The sequence below is a fragment of the Parasteatoda tepidariorum genome, chromosome 5 (assembly GCF_982258835.1).
Source record: "Parasteatoda tepidariorum strain Cologne lab strain chromosome 5, Ptep-v5.0, whole genome shotgun sequence".
NCBI classification, from domain to species: Eukaryota; Metazoa; Arthropoda; class Arachnida; order Araneae; family Theridiidae; genus Parasteatoda; species Parasteatoda tepidariorum.
In genome coordinates, this window is record NC_141759.1 from 6,878,026 (window position 1) to 6,905,245 (window position 27,220).

General features: G+C 29.7%; 1 protein-coding gene across 1 annotated transcript in view; it reads right to left on the bottom strand.

Moving 5' to 3' along the window:
• Positions 1-18,232, bottom strand: part of LOC122272490 (uncharacterized) — a 49,066-nt gene extending 30,834 nt beyond the window's left edge. Inside the window, exons 1-2 of the mRNA XM_087163360.1 lie at positions 17,493-18,232; positions 16,217-16,433 (exon numbers count right to left, since the gene is read on the bottom strand). Coding sequence (XP_087019486.1) covers positions 16,217-16,433; positions 17,493-17,806 — 531 coding nt within the window. The 5' untranslated portion in view covers positions 17,807-18,232. The remainder of the gene's footprint in view (positions 1-16,216; positions 16,434-17,492) is intronic.
• Positions 18,233-27,220: the final 8,988 nt, after the last annotated feature.

Genomic DNA, 27,220 nt, shown 5'->3' on the forward strand with positions numbered 1-27,220 from the left:
AAATAATAATAATTTAAACAAGAAACGTACATGAAATGCATGAAAATTGCACTTAACATTGTAACAATGTTCGAACGAATTGGAATTTTGTTTTTATTGAATCGAATTCATTTTTCCACACGCCTTTATAATTCTAAGTCTTATAGATTTTGAGCTGCAGTTTAATGCAAAACAAAAATTAACGTAAAGTAAAAAAAAAAAAAAAAAAAAAAAGAAAGAAAAAAAAAAATGTCTTATAAAATTCCAATATCTTTCAATCAAATTTTATTACTTATAATTATAAATGTTGTTTCTATTAACAATAGAATTTTTTTTTTCAATATTAAACAAAATGATGGTATTAATTTTTCTACCAAGCCTAATAGTTTTACTTTTTTAAGTCTTATAGATATACTCTGAGCAGTTGTAGAACAAAATGTTACATGAGGTGGAAAAAAAAAATGGCAAAGAAAGGGACTTAAAATTCTCATTAATTTTTAAACAAATTGTATTATTTATAAATGTAGTTTTTGTTCAGGGTCAAAATTTTATTTTTAAATCTTAAATAAAATGATGGTATATTAAATGAAAACTTTTCCACAATTAGAGTTAACTTGTTTAACTGTCCAATGATAATCAATGCAATATAGATGAAATAGGAACTAAATTAGTCCAAGATTTTAAACTTTTTTATAGTTGGATATTTGTTCCATAGTGCGGAGCAGTAGAATCATTATTATTATTTCATTGTTCGGTAAAATCATATTTAATTAATGTTATTAGCTTTTTATAATCAAGCAGTTAAAAGTAAATAATTAAATATAGTGCACATGGTGTAAATCAGTTTCCCTCCCTTTCAGCGCAATTTGTGTTCTCACACAAAATTTATCAACTTCTTTCAGAAGCATTAAGCTTGCCCGAAAAAAAATAAAAATAAAGTTTTTTAACAGCATTCGTCTGACCACAAATCACCACATTTTAATTTTTTTTCGACCACCCTTATTTTGGACATATTTCTAAAAATTAAATTCGTTGGCTAACTTCGTATTTATAAGGAAAGAAAATAAAAATCCAATTTCTATATTGTTATCGCTTGACCACAAATGACCACCTTTTAATTTTTTTCGACCACCCTTATTTTGTACATAATCCTAAAAATTAAATTTGGGGGCTAATTTCGCATTTTTACACCAATGAAATAAGAATCTTATTTTTATATTGTATTCGTTTGACCACGAATGACCATCTTTAAATTCTTTTTTACCACCCTTATTAAAGCCGTAATCTTAAAAATTGGACTTGGGAGAAGCAAATTTAAAATTTCAACTGCATTCGTTTGACCACCTTTAAATTTTTTTTCTTGACTAAACCTTTTTCCTGTCGTAATCCTAAAAATAAGACCACAAATGACCATCTCTTAATTTTCTTGACCACCCTTATTTCGGACATAATCCTAAAAATTAAATTCCGGGGCAAATTTTTCATTTTTACGCCAAATAAATAAAAATTCAATTTTTATATTGTAATCGTTTGATCACTTTTTGGCCACAAATAACCACCTTCCAATTTTTTTCGACCATCCTTATTTTGGACATGATCCTAAAAAATAAATTTGGGGGCTCTTCGATCTATTGTATAAGACCTAGAGTGAAGAGAAGCCCTCCCTGAAATACGTTATTCCTGTTTTCTTGGCAGCAGGCGGCCTCAGACTTTGTAGGGAGGGGGGGTTCTTACAGTAGACAAAATATACTGGTTTACCGTAGGTAATAAGATTAAGATATTCAACATGAAGCTAAATAAGTACAATTGCAAAAGAATGATGAAGCCCGTTTTTTGATTTTTTTAATTATATTTTCTATAAGGCGACATTTGTAAAATAGAATTTTCTGATTGGTGCAGTTGAAGCTATTGTTTTAAAATAAACTATAGATAATTCAGTTTTTTCAGACATTTTAAAGTTAACATCCATGATGTTTGACAACTTAATGCGCTAAACATCAAAGTTGTTGTTTATTTCAAGTTCTGTAATGCTTGATTAATCGAACTTAATGCTTTTCCTTCCTCAAAAACAATTAACTAGACTTGAAATTTTGTATTTTGTCAATTAAAAGGAAATTATGAAGAAAAGGGTAAAAATGATTACCTTGCAATTAAAAATATTGTTAACGCGGAAAATTCAGCAGTGATTTAATTTTTATTACATTTCAAGCTGTAAATCCACGCCTTTTCGCTAACAAGAGTGTGGCGTAAAATTAAAATATTAATTATATAACCAGTCTTTCTTTTCAAAAAAAAGAAAAAGAAAAAACCACATAATTATAAATTTATATATTGGGTCCCTATTAAAAATCTTAAAAATAAAAAAAAAATAAAAAATTGCAAAGGGAAGGGAAAGACATAATTCAAGAAATAGTATTGTCTCGAATTGCTACGTATGTTAACTCAATAATTATACAAATATTTTTTTTAAAAAAATTCCAATAAATAAATTTCAATTTTATAGGTTGAATTTCCTTTTGTTAACTGTTAAAAAGGTAACTAAACTGTTTTGTTAATTGTTAAAGAGGTAACTAAAGAAGAATAGTAATCTTTGTTATTGCAACATTAAAGTTTTTTTTCAGGGAGATGGAGTGAATATCTTGAATACCATTTAAGTGGTCATAAAATATATACTCGAAATCGGTGCATTCACAAACTATGAAAACATTATTCTTCTCGATACTGATATTTCCTTTCAACATGGCAAAGGACTGCTACACATGAATTAAAAGCAAGACATGGAAAGAGTCAGCCACAAAGGAAGATAAATGAAAAGCAATGGATCTATGCTGCAATTGAAGAGTAAAGAGGAATATTTATGTATCCATTTTATCTATGCACTTGTCATTTTCCTAAATGTTGATCGCCCAAAAAATGGTGAACTTACATTATTAGGCAGTAACGCCTACTTTCTCTTCTATTCTTTCCTCTGCAGTAAGAACAACTTGCGTATGGTAAAATCATCTGCGAAAAAGGTGAATAAAATTTAATTTTCAAAAATATTATAAAGTAAGCAATGTTTAAACTGTTAAAAGTTTTTGAAAATCCAGAATATTTCGAAAATTAGACATAATTTAAATTTTTAATAGAATATCTACCAGTAATGAAATATATTAAATGTTTTGATATTTATAAATCAAAACTTAGTGAACAGTTAATCAAAACAATCAGTTTATTGCTAGAGGTTTCAGCGTAATTTTATTATGCGCAGAAGGCAAGTATAGCTTGATCTTGATGCTTGAAATGTTCTCTTAACAGCGTAAAGGGAGCATTGGCTACTTTTTTTACTAATTGGATGGATAAACATTTCTTTCAAATGCGTGCATACTTAAGATACTTGTTAAATATTTTGTGTTTTATAGAATGAAAGATGAGTTAACAAACAATAATGTGCTGAATGGGACAAAATGTATTCAACGATTTTTAATTTGTACAAATAAAAAAATATATGTGTATGTAAAAATAATTAATAATGCTATAAAAAAAACTGCTAAATTTCAATGTTTGTTTTTAATTTAACCAGAATATATGATGTCACATTTCTTGTTTCCCTGTCAAGCGTGGACAGAATTTTTGGAACCCCCCTCCGATATTTGAGGAAAATCCCTCTCGTGAGCATCGCAAATCCGATCTCAGTTTAATGTTTACAAAAATAATACGAATGATTTGTAATTTATGACTTAAGTCTACTTTAATAAGTCAATACTTATCGACAATGATGTAATATTCTTTTGTTTTTATATTTTAAGATAATGAGGTTCTTAATGAAACACTTTGTTTTTGAAATACTATATAAAGCGGATCAAATCATCTTGAATTCATGCAATAAATTTCCATGACGTTATGTTTAGAGTAAATGTTTTAGAAGTAAGCGTTAATTTTTCAATTGGAATTGCAGTCTCTGTCGGGCTTTGAAAGATTATAGTGATAAGCAATAAGAAACGGAGAGAATATTTTGAAGATACGCTTAACGCACACCATGTTGAAAATTCTGAGCAACTCCCAAATGTTACATTTAATGTAGCATCTACTGTAGATTTTTCTTTGGAAGATATCTCGCTGGATGAGGTACAGAGTGCCCTGAGGGCCACAAAACCAAAGAAGGCTGCAGGGAGAGATGGAATCGTGGCAGAGATGCTTAAGGCAAATTTTGAAACCGCTACAAGACAGTTGCAAAAGCTCTTCAATGAAATCTGGAGAAATGAAAGAATACCAGATCAATGGAAAGAAGCAGTAATAGTGAAAATTCCCAAGAAAGGCGATCTAACAAAATGCGAAAATTGGAGGGGCATTAGCCTACTTTCCATACCGGGAAAAATATTTGGAAGAATAATTTTGAATAGACTAAAACATGAAATTTGTGGAATTTTAAGAGAAGAACAAGCAGGTTTCCGCAGTGGAAATGGAACAATGCAGCAAATCTTCACACTTAGAAATATCATTGAGCAAAGCTTAGAATTTAACACCTCTTTATATTTAAACTTTATTGATTTCAGTAAAGCCTTTGATTCAGTTAAGAGAGAGAAATTATGGGAAATTTTATCACTTTATAATATACCAGAGAAATATATTAACCTAATCAAAGATATGTATGATAACAGCAAAGCATGTATAGAAGTAAATGGAGAATTAACTGAATTCTTTTTAGTGAAAACTGGCGTGAGACAGGGATGTGTTTTATCGGGATTTTTATTTATACTGGTGATAGACTGGATTATGCGAAACAGCTTGAAAGATGAAAAAAGAGGAATAAGGTGGAATTTCACAACTACTTTAGAAGACCTTGATTTTGCTGATGACATCGTACTTATTTCATCCAAATGTCTTCAGCTTAAAACAGACAAATTCAACAAATATTCAAATAGTGTGAGTTTATTCATGAGCAAGAAGAAAACTAAAGTAATGAGAATAAATCAAAAGAAAAATGACAAAATTGAAATCGAAAATCATGAAATAGATGACATAGAGTCATTAAGCTATTTAGGTTCTATTGTAGATAAAAAAAAAAAGTGGAAGTAGTGAAGATATTAGACAGAGAATAATCAAAGCAAGAACATGTTTTAAGGGATTACATAAATTTTGGAGAGAGTCAAATATTGAAATAAAGACAAAAATAGTTGTTTACAAAGCTATTGTTAGAGCAGTACTACTATATGGCGCAGAAACCTGGAAACAGACTAAGATCGAAATACAAAAATTAGAAACGTTTCAAAACAAATGTTCAAAATTTATTTTTAAAATTTTCTGGCCTTACAAAGTATCAAATCAAAATCTATTAAAGAAAGCTAAAATAAAAACAATCGAAGATGAAATTAAAAAAAGAAGATGGAGCTGGCTCGGACATATCCTTAGAATGCCCAAAGAAAAAATTTCATCTGTTGCGCTTACATGGGCCCCTGATGGTAAAAGAACAAGAGGAAGACCCAGACTTACCATCCAGCGCATGTTTTTGGGCGAATTAAAAGAATGTAGAATATCTGGCCGGGAGGATGCAAGATCTATTGCTAAAGACAGGAGGCGTTGGAGGGATATGCTAGAGGCCTTAAGTGCCCAAGGCACGTAGAGGATAAGTAAGTAATAAGAAACTATATCCTATCCACTTCACATAACACTAGGTTTACGGACGTTTCTTATATACTTATCTCTACGAATACGCGTCATTTGACGCATGAACGAATTAGTACATATAACAGCACTTACAGAGATGCCAACTTGCTCCGGACAGCAAATATATATTGAATTTCTTGGTGTGGTATTAAAATGGAATTAAAACTTCAATTCTAAGCAACCAAATACTTTGTATTTGAGAAAACCTAAGTTAACAACCATGATAGTAACGCATATTAATATATGTGCTTAATTTTTGTAAGAATAGTGGTGATCAAAGTCATCTAAAAATTAAGTTTATAAAAGAAAAAATATTATATACTTACTACCACTTTAAATATGAAAATAAAATCTTCCTGAAAATCCGGAAGAGTTGGTAGTTATGGTGTAAAGTATTTTAAAAATACGCGACTTTCTTACGAATTTTCAAGCTAAACTGCATAATTTATGCACATTTAGCTTCATAACAAAAGAATATTCACAAAATTGTACACATATTTACAAAATTGCCTAAGCATAAGTCTATTGAAGACAATTGATTTTTTTTCTAGCATCAGTATTTAATTTCTTTCTTTTTTTTTCCTGAATTAAAATCAATAATAATATTCAAAAACATTGTACCTGTGTCTATATGCCAGAAAAATCTGAAATTCGGAAATTTTACACATGTTTTTCAAATTTTTTTTTTTGACTGATTTGTAATTTTTAAATGTTTTTCTTTACCCAAAATATATTTTAAAAGGAAATTAAACTTAAAAACTGGTTTTTATAGCATTCTGAATTTCTATAACATTCTGAATTTCAAATAATTAAAATACTTAATCACGAAAAAATATTTTGAAATATTTAAAAATGTATAATATGAATAAAATATTTAGTAAGTAATAAAATATATTTGTAAGTAATATATTTGTTAGTTATATATACTACATTGAAATGCATACATCATATACTTATACATTTAAATTTGAATAAAAACATATCCTTTAAACTTGTAATTATAATTGAATAAGCAAATATCCTTTCTTCGGCTGTAATTAACCCAGGTTTTGAAAAAGAAATTAAACAGAACCGGAATAAAAGTATATCATTGCTTATAAACTGTAGGATCACTGGATTTAAAACCTTCAATGAACAGTTCATATCTTGCAATTAATATACCCTTTTAACATATTGATTTTCAGAAATGAAATTTAAGAATCCAAATCTAACTGCATTTTAAGGATCGACTCAGAAAAAGCGTAATACTGATTTACTATGTCAGGAAACAATGATTTTAACTTTTTTTGTTCGTAAAACGGGGGTGTTATCATAGAGTTAGAGTGTTATTTGCTATGGGTGTTATTGCTTTCTATGGGTGTTATTTGCTTTTCAGAATGATGGAAAAAACAAAGCACACATTTTCCGCAATACACTTAAGGTGGGTGCATAAAGTGGGCGTTACTTTTGACAACTTGCATTGGTAATCTTAGGCTTGTAAATTGTAGGTAGATTCGAAAAACTCGTCCCCCCCCCCCCCTGCCTCCGAGTATCATCGGCGAAAGCGACTTAAATTCAAATTTTTACACTAAAATTATAATAGTGTATTAGTCTATATTTGAGGAGTAGTTCTCTTTCAACTTAAAATACTACTCTCCGCCTTGCTATAGGTGCAAAATTAACTAGTCAAATTTCTGTGAGCCATATTGCGATTTTTGTGCTAATTTTTTAAGGTGCAATTTTTATAACTGAATCTGAGAATAAAGAAGTCTTGAAATATTTGATACTTCATCTGCTAAGAATAGTGATAGTTATGAAAGTAAAGATTTCTCTGATATCAGCGCAATAGCAATTTAAATTCTTTAACTCGCAGCTTCTGAGGTACCTGTCATTTTAACTCCAGACTTATTACTACCTAATGTTTGTAGGTAGAACTAGTTGAGCGAAGCTTTATTTTTGATTTCATTTCAATATAACAGATAACAGAGGCTTAGGGTTGGTCATTTTAATTTTAAAAATATATTGGTAGTTCATTTATATGTAGTATTATGAAATATAAGATCTATAGAAAAGTTCTGTTCGCGAAAATACACGCCCTATTTTTCTGTGTTTGTGAAGTGTACTTGAAAAATAAAATAGTAAAAAGTTTTCCCTGAAAATGTACAAGGTTTACTAAAAATACAAGCAGCAGCAAGTTTAATGTCATGTTAGTAGTGCCAAGTGATATGATGTCACCTTAGTGTCGGTGTCGCGTGTGAATATGTATGTACACAATCTCTTTAGCCATATATGGTAGTGCTTTTTTATGTGCTGTTCTCCCCTTAGTGCTTTTTTAAATGCTAACAACTTTTTTCTGTAAAGGCTCCTTTTGATTCAGAGTACAATGGGGCTTGTATTTAGATCAATTAAAAAAACTTGAATCTTTATTTATTTATTTTTTTTTAGTTGCACATTTTAAAAGAAATAAAAGCTTTCGTTATAATGCACCCAACAGATACATTTCCAAAAAAAGAGAATCAATCGTTAAGGGTTGCTGGATTATGAATCAGCTTCCAATGGACCCTAATTTGTGAATTAAATCACGTAATTAATTACAACCATTTCCTTGTTTTGGGATTTTTTTGTATTGTCCCCTCCCTTCGTATCAAGCCAGTTTACTTTGCATAAAAATAGTAACACCTACTTTCAACTAAAACTCAAAAGATCGAACTGAACACCGTTCTGAATGTCGAACTGAATTGATTGAGCGCAGATGATAATGATTTTTACGAGCGATTACGCCTGGCCAGTTCACGTTAATGGTCTAAAATGAAATCACTACTTGCGGTAGGGAGACGGTTTTAACCAAGTTTTTTTTTTTTATTTTCTTTATTTCTATTTAGTAATTTAGAATTAATTTTATTACAGTCGCAAGATATATAACATTATTTTTATACATGCTTTTTAGTCTAATGGTTCCAAAAATTTAATTTAAATAAAAAAAATGGCTGTTCAATAGAAAGCAATAATTGAATAATTCATAATACTGATTTTTAAAAAGGCACTAATTTCTAGAAAAATAATAATAGTGACCTTAGATTAAGATTTCATAAGACCTGAAGTAGAATTAATGTAAATACTATGATTGTAGGCAGTATTTTGTTTAGTTCTGTTACGAATGTTATAATTTATAATGCACACGGCTAAGTAAATATTTCGTTTAATTATTGAAATTGTTCAAAATAAAAATACTATTTTCAATTTGTTCCATTTTGTGTGTGTGTGTTTTTTTTTTTTTTTTTTTTTTTTTGAGTCAAAGTCAGGGAAATATAATATATTTCTGATTTTTTTACGTAAACAGTTATAAGAATACCAAAAATCTAGAACACACACGAAAACGAATTCTAAAGCTAATGTAAAGTAAACACCAGTCAATACATAATACCTCCCTCCCACGCAATGAACTTTCATTTTCAGCCAATAGCGTGATCCGACCACTTTGAAATTTAATCACTCGTTAATTTTTGATTTCATATTGAAACAAAGTGATGAATCGACAGAATATTTTCGACCTCCGTTTCTCCCGTGCTATTTAAATAGAAGAAATTATTTTCGCATTTAGTTGTAGAGAAAAAACAGGAATGGGGGATATTGTACATTTCAGAGTTAAGTTATTTCATCACTTTTTCAAATTTTTTATTTATCACATAAATGATAATTTATTTATCACTTGTTGCTTTATTTATCACATAAATGAACTTTTAGAATGGTCTTCTTTTCCTTAAAACATCATGTTACTCCCGATTATTCCATTTTATTTACTTCAAAATCTTAATTTATGAATTTAAATTTATCTTAAGAATTACGATATGACAAACCTTTCAAGAATCTTTCCATAAATTGCCTCAATGAATGCCAATTTCTTTAGTAAAGCAGAAAAATGAAACAAAGGCAAAATTTAATGATATCTTCAGTAAAGAATTATTTAATTAAAATATTACAAACAGCCCATTAACAGCTTTTTTGTTATCGGATCTTATACTACCCAAGAAATATTGCAAATCGTGTAAATATTGTACATAACCATTTTTCCAATTCATTACCATTCATATGTATGAGACTGGTGTAACCGGGGAATAATCCATCAGAAGGTATAGGGGAGGTCACTCCAACAGACGAGAACCTATATTATCTATTTTATTATTTTATTTCAATGTTTGAGCCGTCCATCTGCTAGACTATAAGAGTAGCCATGTCTTTATTTTATCCAACAATATTTAACAAGGTTCGATAGTTTTTTGAGTGAACGCATTGCAGTTCGGCGACCTAATGAATAATTCAAAATTAATTGAAAAAATATTTCAAATTCCAATATGCATTCTCATTCCAGACTCCAAATAGTTGATAACGTTGATATGCCAGATATCGAAAAAGGCATACAAGATTTTGGACTATGTCCAAAAAAAATCGAGCTGATGAGAATGAGGCGGGGCCAAGAGTACAAGCTCTTCCCCCTCAAAGACACTACCAAACATTTAGAGATCTATAACGTCAAAGAACTCCTGACTGCACCAGTTTAGATGAAGAGATTTCACACGCGAAAATCCAGCAATTCCGAGACAGCTAACATGAAATGTGCCGATGCACATTTCACGTACTTATGTACAAAACAGATATGCGAGCAGGCCAAATGTATCAATTGCCGTGATGAGCAACGAGCTTGTTTTCCCAGGTGCATTGCAAGACTCAAAAGAAAACTGAGAGGAGACCCAGACAAGAGAAACAAACCCTTCGAAATACATATGTGATTCCTACTATTCTCCAAGAGGATGCAGCCGTTGCTGAAGGACCAATTACTTGTAAACCTACTCGGTGGGAAGTCAAATATGTAGAGATCATACCACAAGCCCGATCCCACCAAGACGTCCACAGTCCTCCTGTGGAAATTCTCATCACTTTTAAAAGCCAATAGTCACCGTTGCCCTAGGGCAAAACTTACATAAGCAGAATTGAGCTGCGAGCTTTGATGGGCAGATATTTGAACCCCACCCTATCTAGTCTAATAAAATTACCACAAAATATTAAAACGCTCCTCAGCAAGTATACTTGCGGATGTAGCTGGGAGGACACTGTATGTAAAGAGAAGGATTCTTATTAGTGTAAATATTGTTTATAGACTTATTCCATTTTTTTATAGTTTTCAATATATCGCATCCCTGCAAGAAAAGTGACACAAGTTTAAAAAAAAGTAATTTTGAGGTTATGTCAATAAAAATATGTATGAAGCTCCCCATCAAGCTCAGATAGTGTCACACCTCTAAATCGGAATTCATCCAGCTGAAGGTAGTTGTGTGTATATTTCAGAATTAGTTTTATAGTACTTTTAAAGAGGACGCAATACTTCCCCTCTCAATGCCAGCATCTAATCCTTTTTCTTTGGGAGCTTCATCTGCAGATAAATTTTTTTGCAACTTGATAAAATTATTTCAGCATTCAAAACTTCATAGTTTACTAAGTTTCTGTGTATTCACCTCTTTTTGGCATTAAATTTTAAGTTATTGATGGAGTTGAAATATCGTTAATTGTGTTATCCTCTAGAAATCCGTTTTTTATCAAAATTCATACAGTAAATCCTTTCTTTCCCTTTTTGTTAGCGCGCGTTTAAAAACTATACATTTCAATCTTCCAAAAGATATAATTCATAACTATTTTCTTCAATTATAAAATGGGTTATCATCAGAGAAAGATGAAAAAATAGCAGAAAAAATTGAGAAAAGAGCCTAAACCGCGCGTCTTGCTTGCTCTCCCTTCTTTTACCTCAATGCTGCATTTTAAAATCAGGAAACTGTCCTTGCCGAGGAGAACTAACTATCGAATGCAAAAAGTGATGACACTGTCCTTGCCGAAGAGAAGCCGAGTGCATCGAAAGTCTAGGCATCAAATTTTCGCCATTCATCGGCATAAACCAGTATTCTAAAAATACTCAGTAAACGCCTCGATAAATATTGTAATCTAAAACCAGAATAAAGTTGGTATGATAACAATAATTTTCTAAATAATATGATATTTTTTGCAAATTTTTCGTGGTAGATAACAAAATCTAAACTTCCTTTTTAGTTAGAAAATAAACAGATTGAAATATTTTTCTAATAATATATTACACATTAATACGGGAGAATATCGTTCCCTGTTTTCTGACAGAATAATCATTAAATCTTGGCAACTTTTGAGCTACCACCTGTGAAAAACTAAAGAAACTGTCTGTAAATTCCAGGCATATGCCCAAAAGTCACACAGTAATCATTTACCATCTCCTTACCATCATTGACTATTTCCAAAATTGAAAACTTGCCCTCAATATCGACAAAACTCAGGCGGTGATATTCACCAGAAAAAGGACCTACAAGAAGGATGTTATCATTGATAACAACTTCTCATTCAAATGGGAAACGAAGGCCACGTACTTAGGTGTCATTATGGATAAAACTCTGACATTGAAATATCATTTAAAAAACATTAACCATTTTATAAACATTGAGTAAATTCATAGCTGCAAAATGTGCACTTTATCCTATTCTAAAAAAGAACTCTCCCCTCAACACTAACAACAGGATTCTAATTTGTAAAATGCTTCTCGCCCCCCTATTAACATATGCAGCACCCGCCTTCGGGGGGGGGCTGCAAAGACAAATCTTAAACTCTTACAGAGTGCTTATAACAAAACCCTCCGCAATATCGCAAATTCACCCTGGAATTTCAGGAATAAAAATATCCGTAATAACACTTGTACGCCTAGCCTTCTTGACTTATACAAAAATAGTTCTTTTAAGTATTTCCTTAAGAGCACTGGACACTTCAACCCCCTTATTTGCTCTTCCTCTAACTACGATCCAGACGACCCTAAGTGCAGGAGACGACCTAAGGCAATTCTCCATTACTATAATAATCTCCAAGACATCGTTTGAGTCGTATTGCTGATTTTTCTATCCCCCTGACTGGCTCCTCATCTCCTTTATCATCATTACCCTTTTCCACCTTCTTGGGTTGGCCCAATCCTTCGCGGAATTTACTAATTCAACTACTAACAATGCTAATCACTCACTGCTTATTTTTCAATAATTTTAAATAAAAAATAAATAATGATTTATAATAAATAATTAAAAAATTTTTTGTTTATGTTATTACCTGTTTGTGTTATCCCTGTCCTATCTTCTTTCCCACAATTTTATTTAACTATAAACATTAAGTTCACTAACCCAAATAATTTTAATATCAATGGCCTTTGATTCAGTTTGTAATCGTATAATTTACGGAGGTGGCCTTTTTGGCCAGGTACTCCGGTTGCACCAATTATTAGTTTCCGCAGTTTTTTCCGCATAAGTCCCACCATAACTCTGAACCACCTTGTGCACTCCGACGAGACCTTCCCCGTAGTTATCAAGGCCAAAAATCAACCTAAAATTTTCTTGGAAAGGCCATGTACCACATCGGTGCCATGTCTTTCCTCGATCGTCGCAGATATTTTCCCCCTCTTCAGTGGGCGTAATCAGTAATCAATCTTCAATTGTCAAAATCGGAGAAGGAAAATCGGAGGGGTGAAGGACTAAGATGAACCTAGGAGAGGGGTGCTAGAGGATTATCCTTTATCGCTTCTTACTTGCCAATTATTTGACTTAAAACTAACGCCAAGCAAATGATGTTCACAGTGTAATCCAGGTGGCAACGTTTATCATTTTTTTTCAAGATGTTTATCGCCAAACAGCTTTTAAATGAAATCGAAGTAAATTTCAGAATGCAATGGCATCATCAATCTATACTCTGGAATATAAGAGGTGACAAGCTGATAATAATGATGATTAGTAGAGGAAAGCATGTGCTGCTAAAAGTTTAGCACGTGCTTTTATAAAAGTTATTTTATTAAAATGTCAAAAACTTATTCTTGGTTTAAGTTTAAATTATTTAATTTCAGAGATTTTATCATAAATGAAATAAAATAATTCTATATTTATCACTTCATATAAATGGTGTTTTAAAAAATCATACATTTCCATGAATTATAACTTAATGTTATTTAATAATTTTAGTTTGCAGGTTTTAGTTAAAGTTTTTTTTTTATTATTATTATTTCGATTGTAACTTAAGAATGTTAAGTTCTTCTAATTGTAGTTATTTAGTTTAATTTACGTTGTAGTTATCTAGTTTAATTTAGTTAAGTTTAATTTAGTTCAAACTTATTTTTTATGACTATCATCTTGATTTATTTATTCGTTAGTTTACAATTATACTACTGCTTTATTAAAAATATATTTTGTGAATATTCGGATTATATTTGATTTGTATTATGTTGTACTTGTTGAAAAGCAGAAAATTAAACTTTCTTAACCTTCACTTTGAAGATAAGAAATTTAAATATATTTTCAAAAATTTTAAATGAAAATTTAATTAAAACGAAGAGTTTATGTGTGATGGTCTTCGTTATAACTCCAGAATCGTTTGAGCTATCGTCCTTAAATTTCGACAGTTGATGAAGAAAGCAATTTTATCCCGATCTCAAAAGTAATTAAAAAATTTCAATTACATCTTTCAGGGGCGACTTTGGAAAGTGTTGACAACTTTTCCTGCACATAAACCCATTATGCAGCACTAGTGTGATGTTTATAAAGTACCCACTTAAATGGAAAAATAAAAGTGTAGTTATTTGAGAAAAAAATTTAATAGAAAGGAGAATGAAAAATGAATTGCGTGTTTTGTACATTTAATTAACCATGGATTTGTCCGGAATTGATTTGCACATAGTGAAAAATATACAAATTAACAAAGAAATTTTTATCGTATAAAGCAATAGAGCAAATATTTTCTTCTTTTATTATACCCAAATCAAAAAAATTTAAATCAATAGTATTATCATGATTACGAAGCAAGAAGAAATCCTCGGGGTAAATATTATTCGATAAACAAGTATAATCTTGAAAGATAATGAAATCATCAATAAATCTAAAAACAAATGTAATGTTAAGAGTATAATTTTTCCATAAAAATGCAAAAATAAGATAAAGATTAATAATTAGTGAATATGAATTTATCATTAAATTCCTCAGTTTTCTATAATATTTAAATTACCAGTAATAATATGTTCAAGATCATCCTTTGTGACATTCATAATGGGATATATTAATCCTCCATAAATTTTTGCTTACATCAGTATAATTAAATATTGTTCTACCAAGTGATTTATTTTATTTAAAGGTGAAATCTTTTTTGAAATCTTTTAAGGGAAATAAAGATCAAAAGTATTATGAAATTTGATATTAGCAAAAATAGGATTTTGAAAGTAAATACCGAAATATCACCTATCTGAATTTTCTTTTTATTTGGAGAAATTTTACTCATTTTGGCTTTTACAAAATCGAAAGAAACGTGTTTCTAAGTCTATAGATTTTGAGCAGCAAAGCAAAATGTAACTTAAAGAAATTTTTTTGATAATTTAATGTTAATTCTTTCCCCTTTCTCTTTTCTTAACATTATTATTAAATTATTTTAATAATAATGTTAATCCCGTCTTTTTCAGTAACTTGGGGCCCCGCCAAGCTTAAATCCGGCCCTGCGGCGCAGCAATTTAGATTTTACCATTATTATTATTAGTTTCTTCAGTAATTCTGTTTTTTATAACATGAATAGAAAAACTAACGCAAATATTTTTTATCCTGTGAGAGTGATTCTTAAGATGAACTGCTCCATCCTACGATTTGCATATGCGGAGGCAGGTTATTTCGATAATAGCATGCACGAGCAGTTCTTTTTACATATACATAGTTTCAAACCATTCAATGCACTTCGATAGAAAAGGAGCAAGCGATAGATGAGTGTCTTCGCTAAAAATATATTTCATGTATAATACATCTTTTCACATCTATAATATTTTTTATAAGTTAGTAAATAAATTCAACAAGTAAATGTTTATGGATTTTTCAACAAATTTTATAATTTTAATCTCTTAATTTTTTAATTTAATAAGAGATATAATTAATGCTTATTATCTCTTATTTTCTTAATTTAATAATTTTAAGCATTTTATGACATACTGCACAGTGCAGCAGGACACATTATATTAAGTTAACAATAATCATTACTGATTATTGTTATTATTACTGTTATAAATTCAGTTAAAAATGAAATCAATGTCATCAATCATTATTTTATTAAATTTTAAAATCAATTTTGTATGATTAAACAAGTTTTATTCCAAGTAAACTAACAAATGTGATGTTATTATGGAGCATAAAAATGATTATAAGTGATGTACAATCATAGCTGCCAATCAAGTAGATTTTATTAAATATACATTTAATCATAACTGTAGCAAACTGTGAATTATGTTTACTTGTACTTTCGAATAGGCATATAATTCAGATTTTTTAATATATGTAATGTAAGGTTTAAACTGATTTCTATAAATGAGGGTTGCTTCATTATATATTAGTAATAATTATTTAAATATTCAAGCAATAATATGTACAAAAATTCTATTTCAATATAGATTTTTTTATGAAACTTACTCAGTTTTAGGTTATTATAATTTCAGATATTTTTTTTTAGCTTTACAATATTTAGATATTATTGCTTTTATATTTACCAGAAATCTTTCTTTTCCTTGGCCATCATCTATACAGAGGAATTTTCGGCCATCTGTTGTGTTCTGCCAATCTTCTGTTAGGTTAATTTCATCTACATTATGTGGCAAGGCAGGTATGAGAGCATGTCTGGCCCTGTACATCTTCTTTATTAGAGTGGTGAATCTGGGTATTGTGGCAGCAGCCTCCAGGGATGTTGCATGTTTTCCAACTGCTTCACTATTAAAATAAACAAAGTAAAAATCAACTTCAAATCAAATTATTAAGTGCTGTAATTATATATTAATTAATATATATTAATGTTATTAAAGAAATTTTATAATATTAATAAAAAATGTTATAAGTTTTTAAAATAATATTTTAATGTTATAATTTAAGATGTCGATAGAATAATTTCCTCAACAAAACTTTATGTTAATAAAATATTAAAAATAGAACATTGCTTAAAATTAAATTTCTTTATTCTTAGTTTGCATATATTTTTAGTTTTACATACTAAAATTAATTATTATTTTGAAAATTTTAATTTTTTTATCAATAGGGTGGGGTGGACACAAGAGAATATATATATATATATTATCAAAATAAAAAAAGAAACTTTTTTGAAATTAGTTTGCATATATTTTTAGTTTTAGTTACTAATGTTGATTACAATTCTGAAAATTTAAATATTTAACAGAGATTTATCAATAGGGTGAGGTGGACACGTGCGAATTCACTATATATATATATATATATATATATATATATATATATTATTAAAATAAAAAAAAGAAAATTTTTTAAATTACTAAAATAGATTATTAAGTAACGATATAGATACATTGCTTTTTGTGCGACCTTAAATTTCCTTTTAGATAGTATTTAAATAACAATATATTATTTCATGCTTCATATAAAATTATATAACGAAATTTTAACTATAGATGTGTAAATTCCGTTAAAAAAGATTTTAGATATTTTATTTTGATTTCTTTATTTTTAATTTATTTGACCACATTCATAGTGAATTCCTACTTTAATTGATTACCATTATTGATAGTGAAGTCGTACCTCAATTTTCACTGGCAGATTAATATACAATAATATATAATTAATATTAATCTAAAATTATTTACCTAATTAAATGTTATACGCATAGTTCTTAAAAATATTTAATTTTTATTAAATTTAACAAAATATAAATGCTAGATTTTTTTTATCCTTATTCGGAAACAAATGTAGTTAATTAAAAATGAACTTTACATTCATTATAAAGACAATCAAATAAAGACTTACTCGTACAATCTCTTGACAGGAACAGTATTTTGTTCAACAGCTTGTCTTTCCATTGCTATCGTAAACTCACATTCCCTGATCATCTTCGAATCATCTTCGTGATTATGGTGTCCTGCTTCAGAAATTATCTCATCGTTATGTGTTCGAAGTCTTGCGGAGCAATGAGGCGTCATGTGCCTACACCTCCATTGTTCTATTCCCTTATTTGTCCTATGTAATTTATAGGTATGTTTGTTGTATACTAGAATCCTACCCCCTCTTCGGGAACTTAAGAAAAAAACATTTTTCCTTGCGACCGCACTTGTGGCTGACATTATTGCGAATGATCTACGATTATTCTACCAAGTACTATTTTCACTTAAGTCGCCAAATTACGATGCTAATTCTATGCCACTATTTACAAGCATGCCAAAATATTATATTAACCTCTTTTCATGGCTCTAACGGGAAAGCTAAAATATTCACGGCTTATTATCAAACGCGCCAGAACATACCCTTAAAAAGGATAACCCTATAGTCTGTGGGGGAAACATTTTCAGCGTGTTAGGTGGGTCATCTTGACCATCATTTAGTAGCAGGTGTTCCTTTGTAACACTCCTTACAATGCCTTTTGTTCATTTTGGGGGGAATAAGTTGTGACGGATCTTGCATGTCATCCAGCGGTGCTTAACTGGGCTAAGATTTAACTTTACAGGGATGCCAACTGCTCCGCTTTCTGCAAGATTTTTAAGAAAACGGTAACGAATTAAGAATGGCCTAACTCGTAGAATTAGGATAGTAACGCCTACTTTTTAAATGTGTAACCGCGAAATAAATGCAATATAAGTACGAGCTCTTGACCTGCTCGACTTCCAGAAAGTTCGCAACTGCTTATTGCAGCTTATTCTGGGAGGGTATGTCTTTAAACAGGTAATTTTGTTTTCAATAAAAGAGATTAGTTTTGTGACTTCCTAGCTCAAGTCTAATGTATTTCATAAGATATTAATGGTATAAAGTAAATCTGGAGAGTTTGAAACGAAAATTTACATTTTATTTATTTTTAGATAGATTGTTAAAAAAAGATGACACGGTTTCTTATAAAGAACTCGTTTTTTTAGCAAGCCCTGGCATGACCTCTTTTTACTTACTTATTACTGTTTGTTCTTGTTGCAAGCCATGAGCCATCATACAGTAGTGCTAGCATTTTGTTCGAGCTACGAGGTTAAACTAATTTTACAAAAGATCATTTAAGCTTAAATTTTCGAGTTGGTACATTCCTGTGAAGGTAATAAGCAGTTTATAACAACTATTTTTTGTTAAATGTTAAGTTTTCAATTGCTAAGCTGCACAGCAAGAACCACTTCGAATTTCAGACGTAGAATCCATTGTAAAGTCAAATAATAAATCATGTTACAAATACCATGTATACAAGAAATACTACGCAAGAGAGTCTCAAAGTAGAATGAACATATTGTGGGCCAAATGACTTTGAAATACACCGGAAAAGCTAACCTGGAAGTATTCTGTAAGACTACATGGCCTTATATCTCCCCTTAATATTGACGAATAATATTAAAACTAGAACACTTAATATATTACCTTGCACTAGTTCTCCCTACCAGAGGAAATAATTCTAGGCCTGTAGTTTAGTATGTATGTAGTACCCAGAAGATGGGCACTTTACTTCTTCTGGTGGGTTTCTATTATCTACGGTATTAGCCGTGCACCTCCGGATGGTGTTTTCAGTGTAAACAACAAACTCGAACTCTTGACCTGCTCTACTTCCGGTTAGAGAGTATACAGCTGCTTACGACAGCTTTCTTTGAAAGGGGACATTTACAAAGAGATAACTTTATTTTTAATAAAAGAAATAAATTGTATAATTTCTGAGCTTAAAACTGCTGTATTTCATAAGATATTAATAATATTAAGTAATTCTTTTCAGTTTGAAGTGAAAATTTGCTTCAGTCATTTATCGCTCTATTGTTAAAACGAGGTGACATATTCTCGAGATTAAGGAAGAAGCGCTCTATTGTTAAAAAACAGGTGACATATTCTCGAGATTTAGAAAAAATTGCTCTATTGTTTAAAAAAAGGTGACATATTCTCGAGATATAGAAAGAACTCTTATTTTGCCAGAACCGATATGACCTCTTTTGACTTGTTTATTATGGTGTGTCCTTCATGCAAACCGTGCACAATCATACGTTAGTGTTAACCTATTGTTCGAGCAACAAGATTAAGTTCATTTTACAAATTATCATTAACGTTTAAATTTCAAATTTGGTATATTGTTGAGAAGGTAAAAAGTGTTTTAAAACGATTCTTTTGTAAATTACAAACAATAAATCAGGTAATAAATACACTTATGTATGAAATACTACTTAAGAGAGTCGCAAAATACAATGTTTAGATTTTGATCCAAATGGCTTCAAAATTTCCTCAAAAAAAACGAGTCGGGAGTAAGGACAATTTAGTGCATCCTAGAAAACACCATCCATTTGATAAGTTATGTCATTATCTTATCTCTATGAGTTATGTCAGATAACATAAAGCAGTGAGGGTAGGTACTGAACCAACGCTTCCCATAACTGAAGGCCACTTCACACGGTTTTTTATACGTACTCACTATAAAGGTAAACCCAGGGCCGGATTAACCTATAGGCACACAAGGCACGTGCCCAGGGCCTACGAAAAACTAGGGAGAAAAAAATTTGTTGACAAAAATAATTTAGCTTTAAAAACAACAAGTGTATTTTGCACAAAATTATGAAGATACAAATAAAAATATAATATTTTTCGGTAATAAATTATTTTGTCGAATCTTATGATCTAATATATTACTATTAATATTAATTGCGATTTTTGGATTCAACGAAATCTTGTATTATGCTATCGAATTGCAGATAAAGTTCGATAAACCAATTTGTAAATTAAAATCCATATTAATAAAAATGCAAAAAAAAATATGCAAGAAAATTTTAGCATATATTTTGAAAAGAGGGGAGGAGTGGGGGAAGGAGGGGAGAGCCCAAAAACGGCCATGCCTAGGGCCTACGAAAGGTATAATCCGGCTCTGGGAAAACCTGTTTACGAAAGATCCATTTCATGGAATATCAAGTGAATATGAGAAAATTAAGGCAAATATACGCCTAATATTTCTTTTAAAATTTGTGGATATAATTGATTTTTCTTATTTGCTTCTCAACCGTGAAAGATTCAATTATTAAATGTATGTGATAACTTTTTCTCAATTACTTTTAAAATAGAAGATGACTGAACCAGGGGTGAAAGCGAGACGGAAAAGTGGAAAGGCTGTAGTAAAACTATTTCAGTTATTGCTAGTTTTCGGGAGGAGTTTACTTATTCTTTTTTTTACACGATTTAACAATTTCTACTGAATCTTGGATGCTGGATATTGGGGTTATCTCGGCGTTTGGCGCGAAGCGCCACTAACCGATTCATCGATTCTGTTTTGTTGTATTCTGGAAGGTCCTATATATCTTTGAAGTTGTAGTATGTTGTAACAACAAGTCAAGTCCGTAAAGAAGCAAATCTTTAGTTGAAGGGAAAATCATCTTTGGAATATGGAGATCCCCTTGAGTAGAGTTGTATGATAAAGTTAATAGTATTTTGATAGTATGCAGTCTGAGCATAAAAAGGCGGTAATTGGGACTGAATCTTGGAAACGTAGCAGTTTTTAATATATGTTGAAATTATAAATGAAATATTGATAGTTACAGATATTTTATTTTTCTCGAAAAAAAAATACTAGAATGAAATGTCTTTTGTACCAGTTTTTACTCTTTTCCGTCTTGCTATATAAAGGCTTTCAGATGGACTGAACTGAGTAAGCTAAACAAAAACAACTTCTCTCCCATTTCTGTTACTCCATAAAATAGGCGTTACTTTTCGTCTTGTTCATGATAGATATTAACGTCTCGTTTGGTACTTATCTGTTTTACTTATCAGAAGTTAATCGATGCAACTTATTAAAGGAAATTCAATTATTTCTATTATTGGCATAAACTAATATTTAAAAAAATATCAGTTTACACCGTAATCTATTAACTATCATGTTACAGCCAGCATCTTCTCAGAGCATGGCTGAAAGCTTTTATATAGCAAGATGGAAAAGAGCTAAAACTGGTACGAAAGACATTTCATTTTAGCATTTTTTGGAGAAAAATAAAATATCTGTAACTATCAAGATTTCTTTTATAGTTTTAGTCCATATATAAAACTGCTTATTTTCCAGGGAAATAGTAAATATTGTTTTTAAAAAGAATAAGTTAACTCCTCCCGAAAGGTAGTTATAACTGAAATTGTTTTACTACCAGCCTTTTCCGTCTCGCTTTCACCCCTGCCTCAAAGCAGCGAAGACCATCGAATTTAAATTCATACCCAGTAGAGATGGGTCAAAAGTAACGTAACAGTGACTTGTCACAGTGACTGGAGCAGTCACTGTGACAGCCTGTTCCAACCAAAAAGTTGTCACAGTGACTGCTCCAGTCACTGTGACAAGTCACTGTTACAGTCACTGTGACAAGTCACTGTTACAGTCACTGTGACAAGTCACTGTGACAAGTCACTGTTACAGTCACTGTGACAAAAATCACTGCTACTGTTATTGGGACAAATTTCACTGCTACTGTCACAGTGACAAATTTCACTGCTACTTTAGCTGTTCCAAATGTTACAGGTATGGTCGCTGCTCCAAAAATCATACAGAAATACCTGTGAACAATGCCTGTTGATGCTCCAGCTTCATATCGTAACCTGCAAATGGAAGTATTTTCGTTGCTCCTAAGTTCAAGCTGCTTCACTGTGTTGCTGTTGTTTTTGATCAAATCTCACAACGGAGTCCAACCAATTTCTATTTCAGTTTGAAAAAAAAAGAAAAAAAGCCATGATCTCTGTTTTTGTTTTGATCATTTTTATAATTTACTATTAGGATAAATTGTTTTTAATGATGAATCTTCGAAATAATCTTAATATAATATTATATATTTGAATAAGATATAATTAGAATATATTATATATTCGTATATATTCAAATATAGCTTAGTTTATATTTATACTTGAAATTTAAAACAAAATAAATTTTTTTTTGATTTTTCTCCTTTAAATGGAACTGAATTTTTTGTCATAAATATCAATTATGCAGCATATAAAAACGTAAAATTAAGCAAAGAATGTTCGATATATGTTGATATGATGTATGTTCGAAGAAACAGATATTGCTTAAAGACTTGGATTTTTTACATCAGGTTTTCAGACACTGCAAACACTTTTATTTATATCTTAAGGTGTGAAAAGAATGAAAAATTTTATCTCCCCCCCCCCTTTAAATCGAAAAGTTAGTACAAGTCACTACATATCAGTGATGATTTATGAGTAAATATTTCAAAAAATATCTATAATTATTTAAAAGCATTTATTAACTTTTTTAATTTTTGTAAGCTATCTCTTGCTGAGCAATGAAGTGTATAGTGGGTAACATTCCGTCCTGGTAATTAGGAGATCTCAGGTTCGAAGCCCCGAGAACGCATGTGTTTAGATCACTTATTTATTTATACCTATCAAAATTTTGTGGCAAATATTTTCTATTAAATTTATTCAATCTACATAATACAAGTCGATATCAGTTGTATATATAAAATTTAAATTTCAATATTTTTTTTATAAATTATTTTATGATTTTCTAAAAATAAATGGTAAAATATCAGGTTCAGGAAACTCTTTAAAATGTCTACTTTATTTGGGGGGAAAGTTTGCTTGAATATTGCAAAAAAAAAAAAAATAAATAAATAGGTATAATTTCCAAAACTCTGCCTATAACTGTGTATATTTAGTTAATTTCTACGTAATTTTGATCTTAACATATTTTGTTTTTCATTTAAATTATTGTAATTGAACTGGGAGAGAAAGACTGATGACATTTTCTTTTTATCCTGTTTCTGTTTAGTTTAAGAACTGTAAAAATCGTGAAGAGGATAAAGACCGCAATCAATAAATGTCAAATCAAAAAATAAAATAAACCTCTTTGAATACAACTTAGCAAATTTAAGCTTAACCCCTATAAATGTAATTATAGCCCGCAGAGGGCGCTACGGCACTGTCTAACTAAAATTATTATATTTACATCGTGTAAACTTAAACTTAGGCGATAGATGGCGTTGAGACATTTCTTCAAAAACATTTTTTCCTCCATGAAGAATTATATATTTAAACATCTTTTGTTTTTTAAGAATGGTTTAAACATATTTTTAAACATAGTTTGCCTGTTTCTATACCTACATGAAAGTATGTTTTAAACAGGCAAATTTTGATGATTTTATTTTCAAAAAGTGAGCTATTTTTATTGACTGCCTTGATTTAAATTGAAGGTGTTCCATAGATTTAGTATTACAATAGCTTTTGCTCCTTTGTAACTACAATTTAAGGAAAAATGCTTGAAAAAATTAGTGAAACTACGTAAATAAACAATAGAAGTTTATATTTATTGTTTAGTTGATATTATTTTCCTTTATTTTCGTAAATATTATTTTTGTAAAATTTTATTCCGGATAATTTATTACTTCCGGATATTTATTCTTTAAAGAATTCTCCGCATACAGATTTTCTGTAAGAATATAAAATGAAAAATATATATATATTAAAGCTAACTCTCAAATTTGCACGACTTGCAAATTTTTAAATAAAATAATTTTTACATTACATAGCGTCCAGATTTGTAACGCATTAAAAATTTATTCATATTTTGCAGAGCTCGAAGGGAAAAATTATTTGAAATTTTTTTCTTACAATATTTTATTTACAAAATACTTTTTTATCTATCGCTTTACCTTCAGTTAGAAGCTCCATTTATGCTTATGATATGAATTTTTATAATATTACGTATAAAACGCTGCGTAACCATGACAATATATTTCCACTTTGTTATTATTTAATAAGAAGTTCCAGGAAATTTAAAATTATAAATTCGTATTAAAAATATTCTAAATTTTGAGTATTAAATTTCTTTTTAAGTTTCATGATTTTAGGAAGCTTAAGGGTTCTTAGATTTATTTAATTAGAACAATTATGCTCCCATCCCCTGAGATCGGTCCCTTCTGTTTTATGTAACACAGATTTTGTTTTTTCCTTTTTCTATTTAAAGTTGCTGAGGCATCTGCTCTTCATGATAATAATTGAAAAAGAAATGATGGAAGAGAAAGATTTATTTGCTTTTCTAATTTAATTCTTAATATTTGGGTTATAATGAAAAAATAATCAATATGCATATCGAATTGGCTTTGAAAACAGTGAAATTTATTTTATTTATATCTCTGCAGTTTGAAGAAAATAAGCAATAATTATAGTTTTTTGTAATGACAACATCATTTTTTAAAATGTAATTTTGCTTTTGTCATTTACCTAGTACTCATATTAGTTGCGTAACTAAGACTCTCCCATCTTTCTGTACATTACAGATCACGTTACTTGAAAATTACAGGAAATTTCCATCAATAATCGGAAGAAGAAAAAAAAGAGAGAGAGAGAATCTTCAGCAGATTTTATTTATTTGTATTTTGGAACTGAAATCATTATATTTTTATCTTTCAGTTTAAGATATTCTCTTATAATTAAAAAAATAAATGAATAAATCCTATTTACTCTAACTACTTTTCAATAAACGTTGTTTAATAATAAATTTAAAATGATAAAGAACAATAACTTGCTAAATAATAATGTAGTAAATAAATTTTTAAAAAAATGTTGTTTCAGATAACAACACTGTTTCGCAAAAATAGGTTTTTATTCGTTTAAACGAAATACGCCTATTATGTTTTTACACGCTATTTTTATAATAAAATATATTATCTGTGAACTTCGCAAAGCGAAAATTTTAATCTGGTGGTGAATTCATACCTAAATTGCGACTAATAAAATTCTATTTCGGTAGATTTTTCGATTTCTTGATGTCCCAAGGACAATTTATTGAGTCTAGCATTAAAAACGTTTGTTTTTTGTTGTAGTGAAACTGGCTCGCATGTATTGCGAAGTAGATTTTCCATGGCAAACGATTGAGCCTAGACTCTCGCATGTGACCAATGTGAAGGAAGAGTTTAGATTTGCTGAAGGAGATATAAGAATTGAGAACTGGATACCTGAAAAATTTATACTTATGTATAATTTTTTCCTTAAAATAGTAAAATAAAGATACAATACTAAATAATACCATTATTGTTTTCTAATTCAAAAAAGAGAAAATGGATTGTCCCTTATTATATCACGATTGTCCCAGCTTAATTTTCTAAAAAGGAAAATTGTTTACAGCGATGTCCCATGAACTCCCCATCCCAGCTTATTTCAAAACTCATAAAATTTTTAAGTAAATTAATATAATTTATTAGATAAAGATATATATATATATATATATATATATATATATATATATATATATATATATATCAATTGCATCAATTTGATTAATACAAAATCAAATGACTTGATATTTCACTAGATTTTAGTAAATTTTAACTTATTTTGAACTAAAAAATTTTATGTTCTATTAGCACTTGTTTAACATTAACAAACCTGGAATAAATTTGTTTAGCAAGAGAGGAATAAATAAATTTTTTTTTTTTTTGTTGAACATTTAATTGACAATAAAGCATTTTAATACAAAAAAATTTCTGGAAAAATATTATTAAATTAAATATTCATTTATTCGATGAAAAACTAAAATAAAAAGTTTCGCTTTGAAGTATTTTGCAGTTTCGGAATGATGGGTTTTTGATAAAAATTTCTTTCACTGCGTGCACACATTAATTTAAGAGACTTTATAATTAAAAGATTTATCAGAATAATTTTTTTTTTTTTACTATTAATCAAAGAAGTTTTAAAAATTGTTCTTGTCATAAAATATGAAAATTTAGGGTGTTTTGGGGCAACACAAATACATTTTAACGTTAATGAGAATATGACATTTTATTATTATCGGCTCTAATGTACTCTGTAAAGGAATCCTGAATGACACCTGGCCCAAACGGAATAAATCATTGCTTCACAAAACGCCTCTATCCTTTTTCTTCTTTTGTAAGGAAAAGTAAAGATGTTCGACATTTTGTAAAGTGGATAATGCTCACACTCCCCCCCCCCCCGCCCCAGGAAACAGATGTTCAGGGAAAAAGATACACACATTTCCAGCACAATTTCTTTTTCATGGATATAACTAACTATCAGGCTTACTTTTTGGTTGTCACTTTTCAAGCATGCTACGTATTTGTTCTATATTTCCTAGAAATTCTCTCTATAAATAGACATTGTATTTAGAACTCTAAATCTGAATTTGGAGGTCCAGTTCCTACTGATGTATTGAAGAAGGAACGTTTTAGAAAAGAGTAAAAGAACAAAAGAAATCTCATATACCATGTCATAAAGTTTTTAAGTTCCAATGAACTTTCTGTTGAAGATTGCACAGCTTGTTGCCAAATACCTTACTTTTCACAAAATAAAATTATTATTCCTTTTCTAAAAGATACCGAAATCAGTTCAGCCTCTTCAACTATAGCTACTTCAGGTGTGTTGTCAGAATGAATACTCATATTTATAATATGTTTTGAGATCTGTAGTTTTTAAAATTCTTAACAATAGTTAGTTCACTACACATTTCACATACACGTAAGTTGTGACTTCTTAGAAAAATAAAAAAGCGAAGAATACTTCTTTTAGTCTAATAAGTAAATTTTAGAAAAGAACTA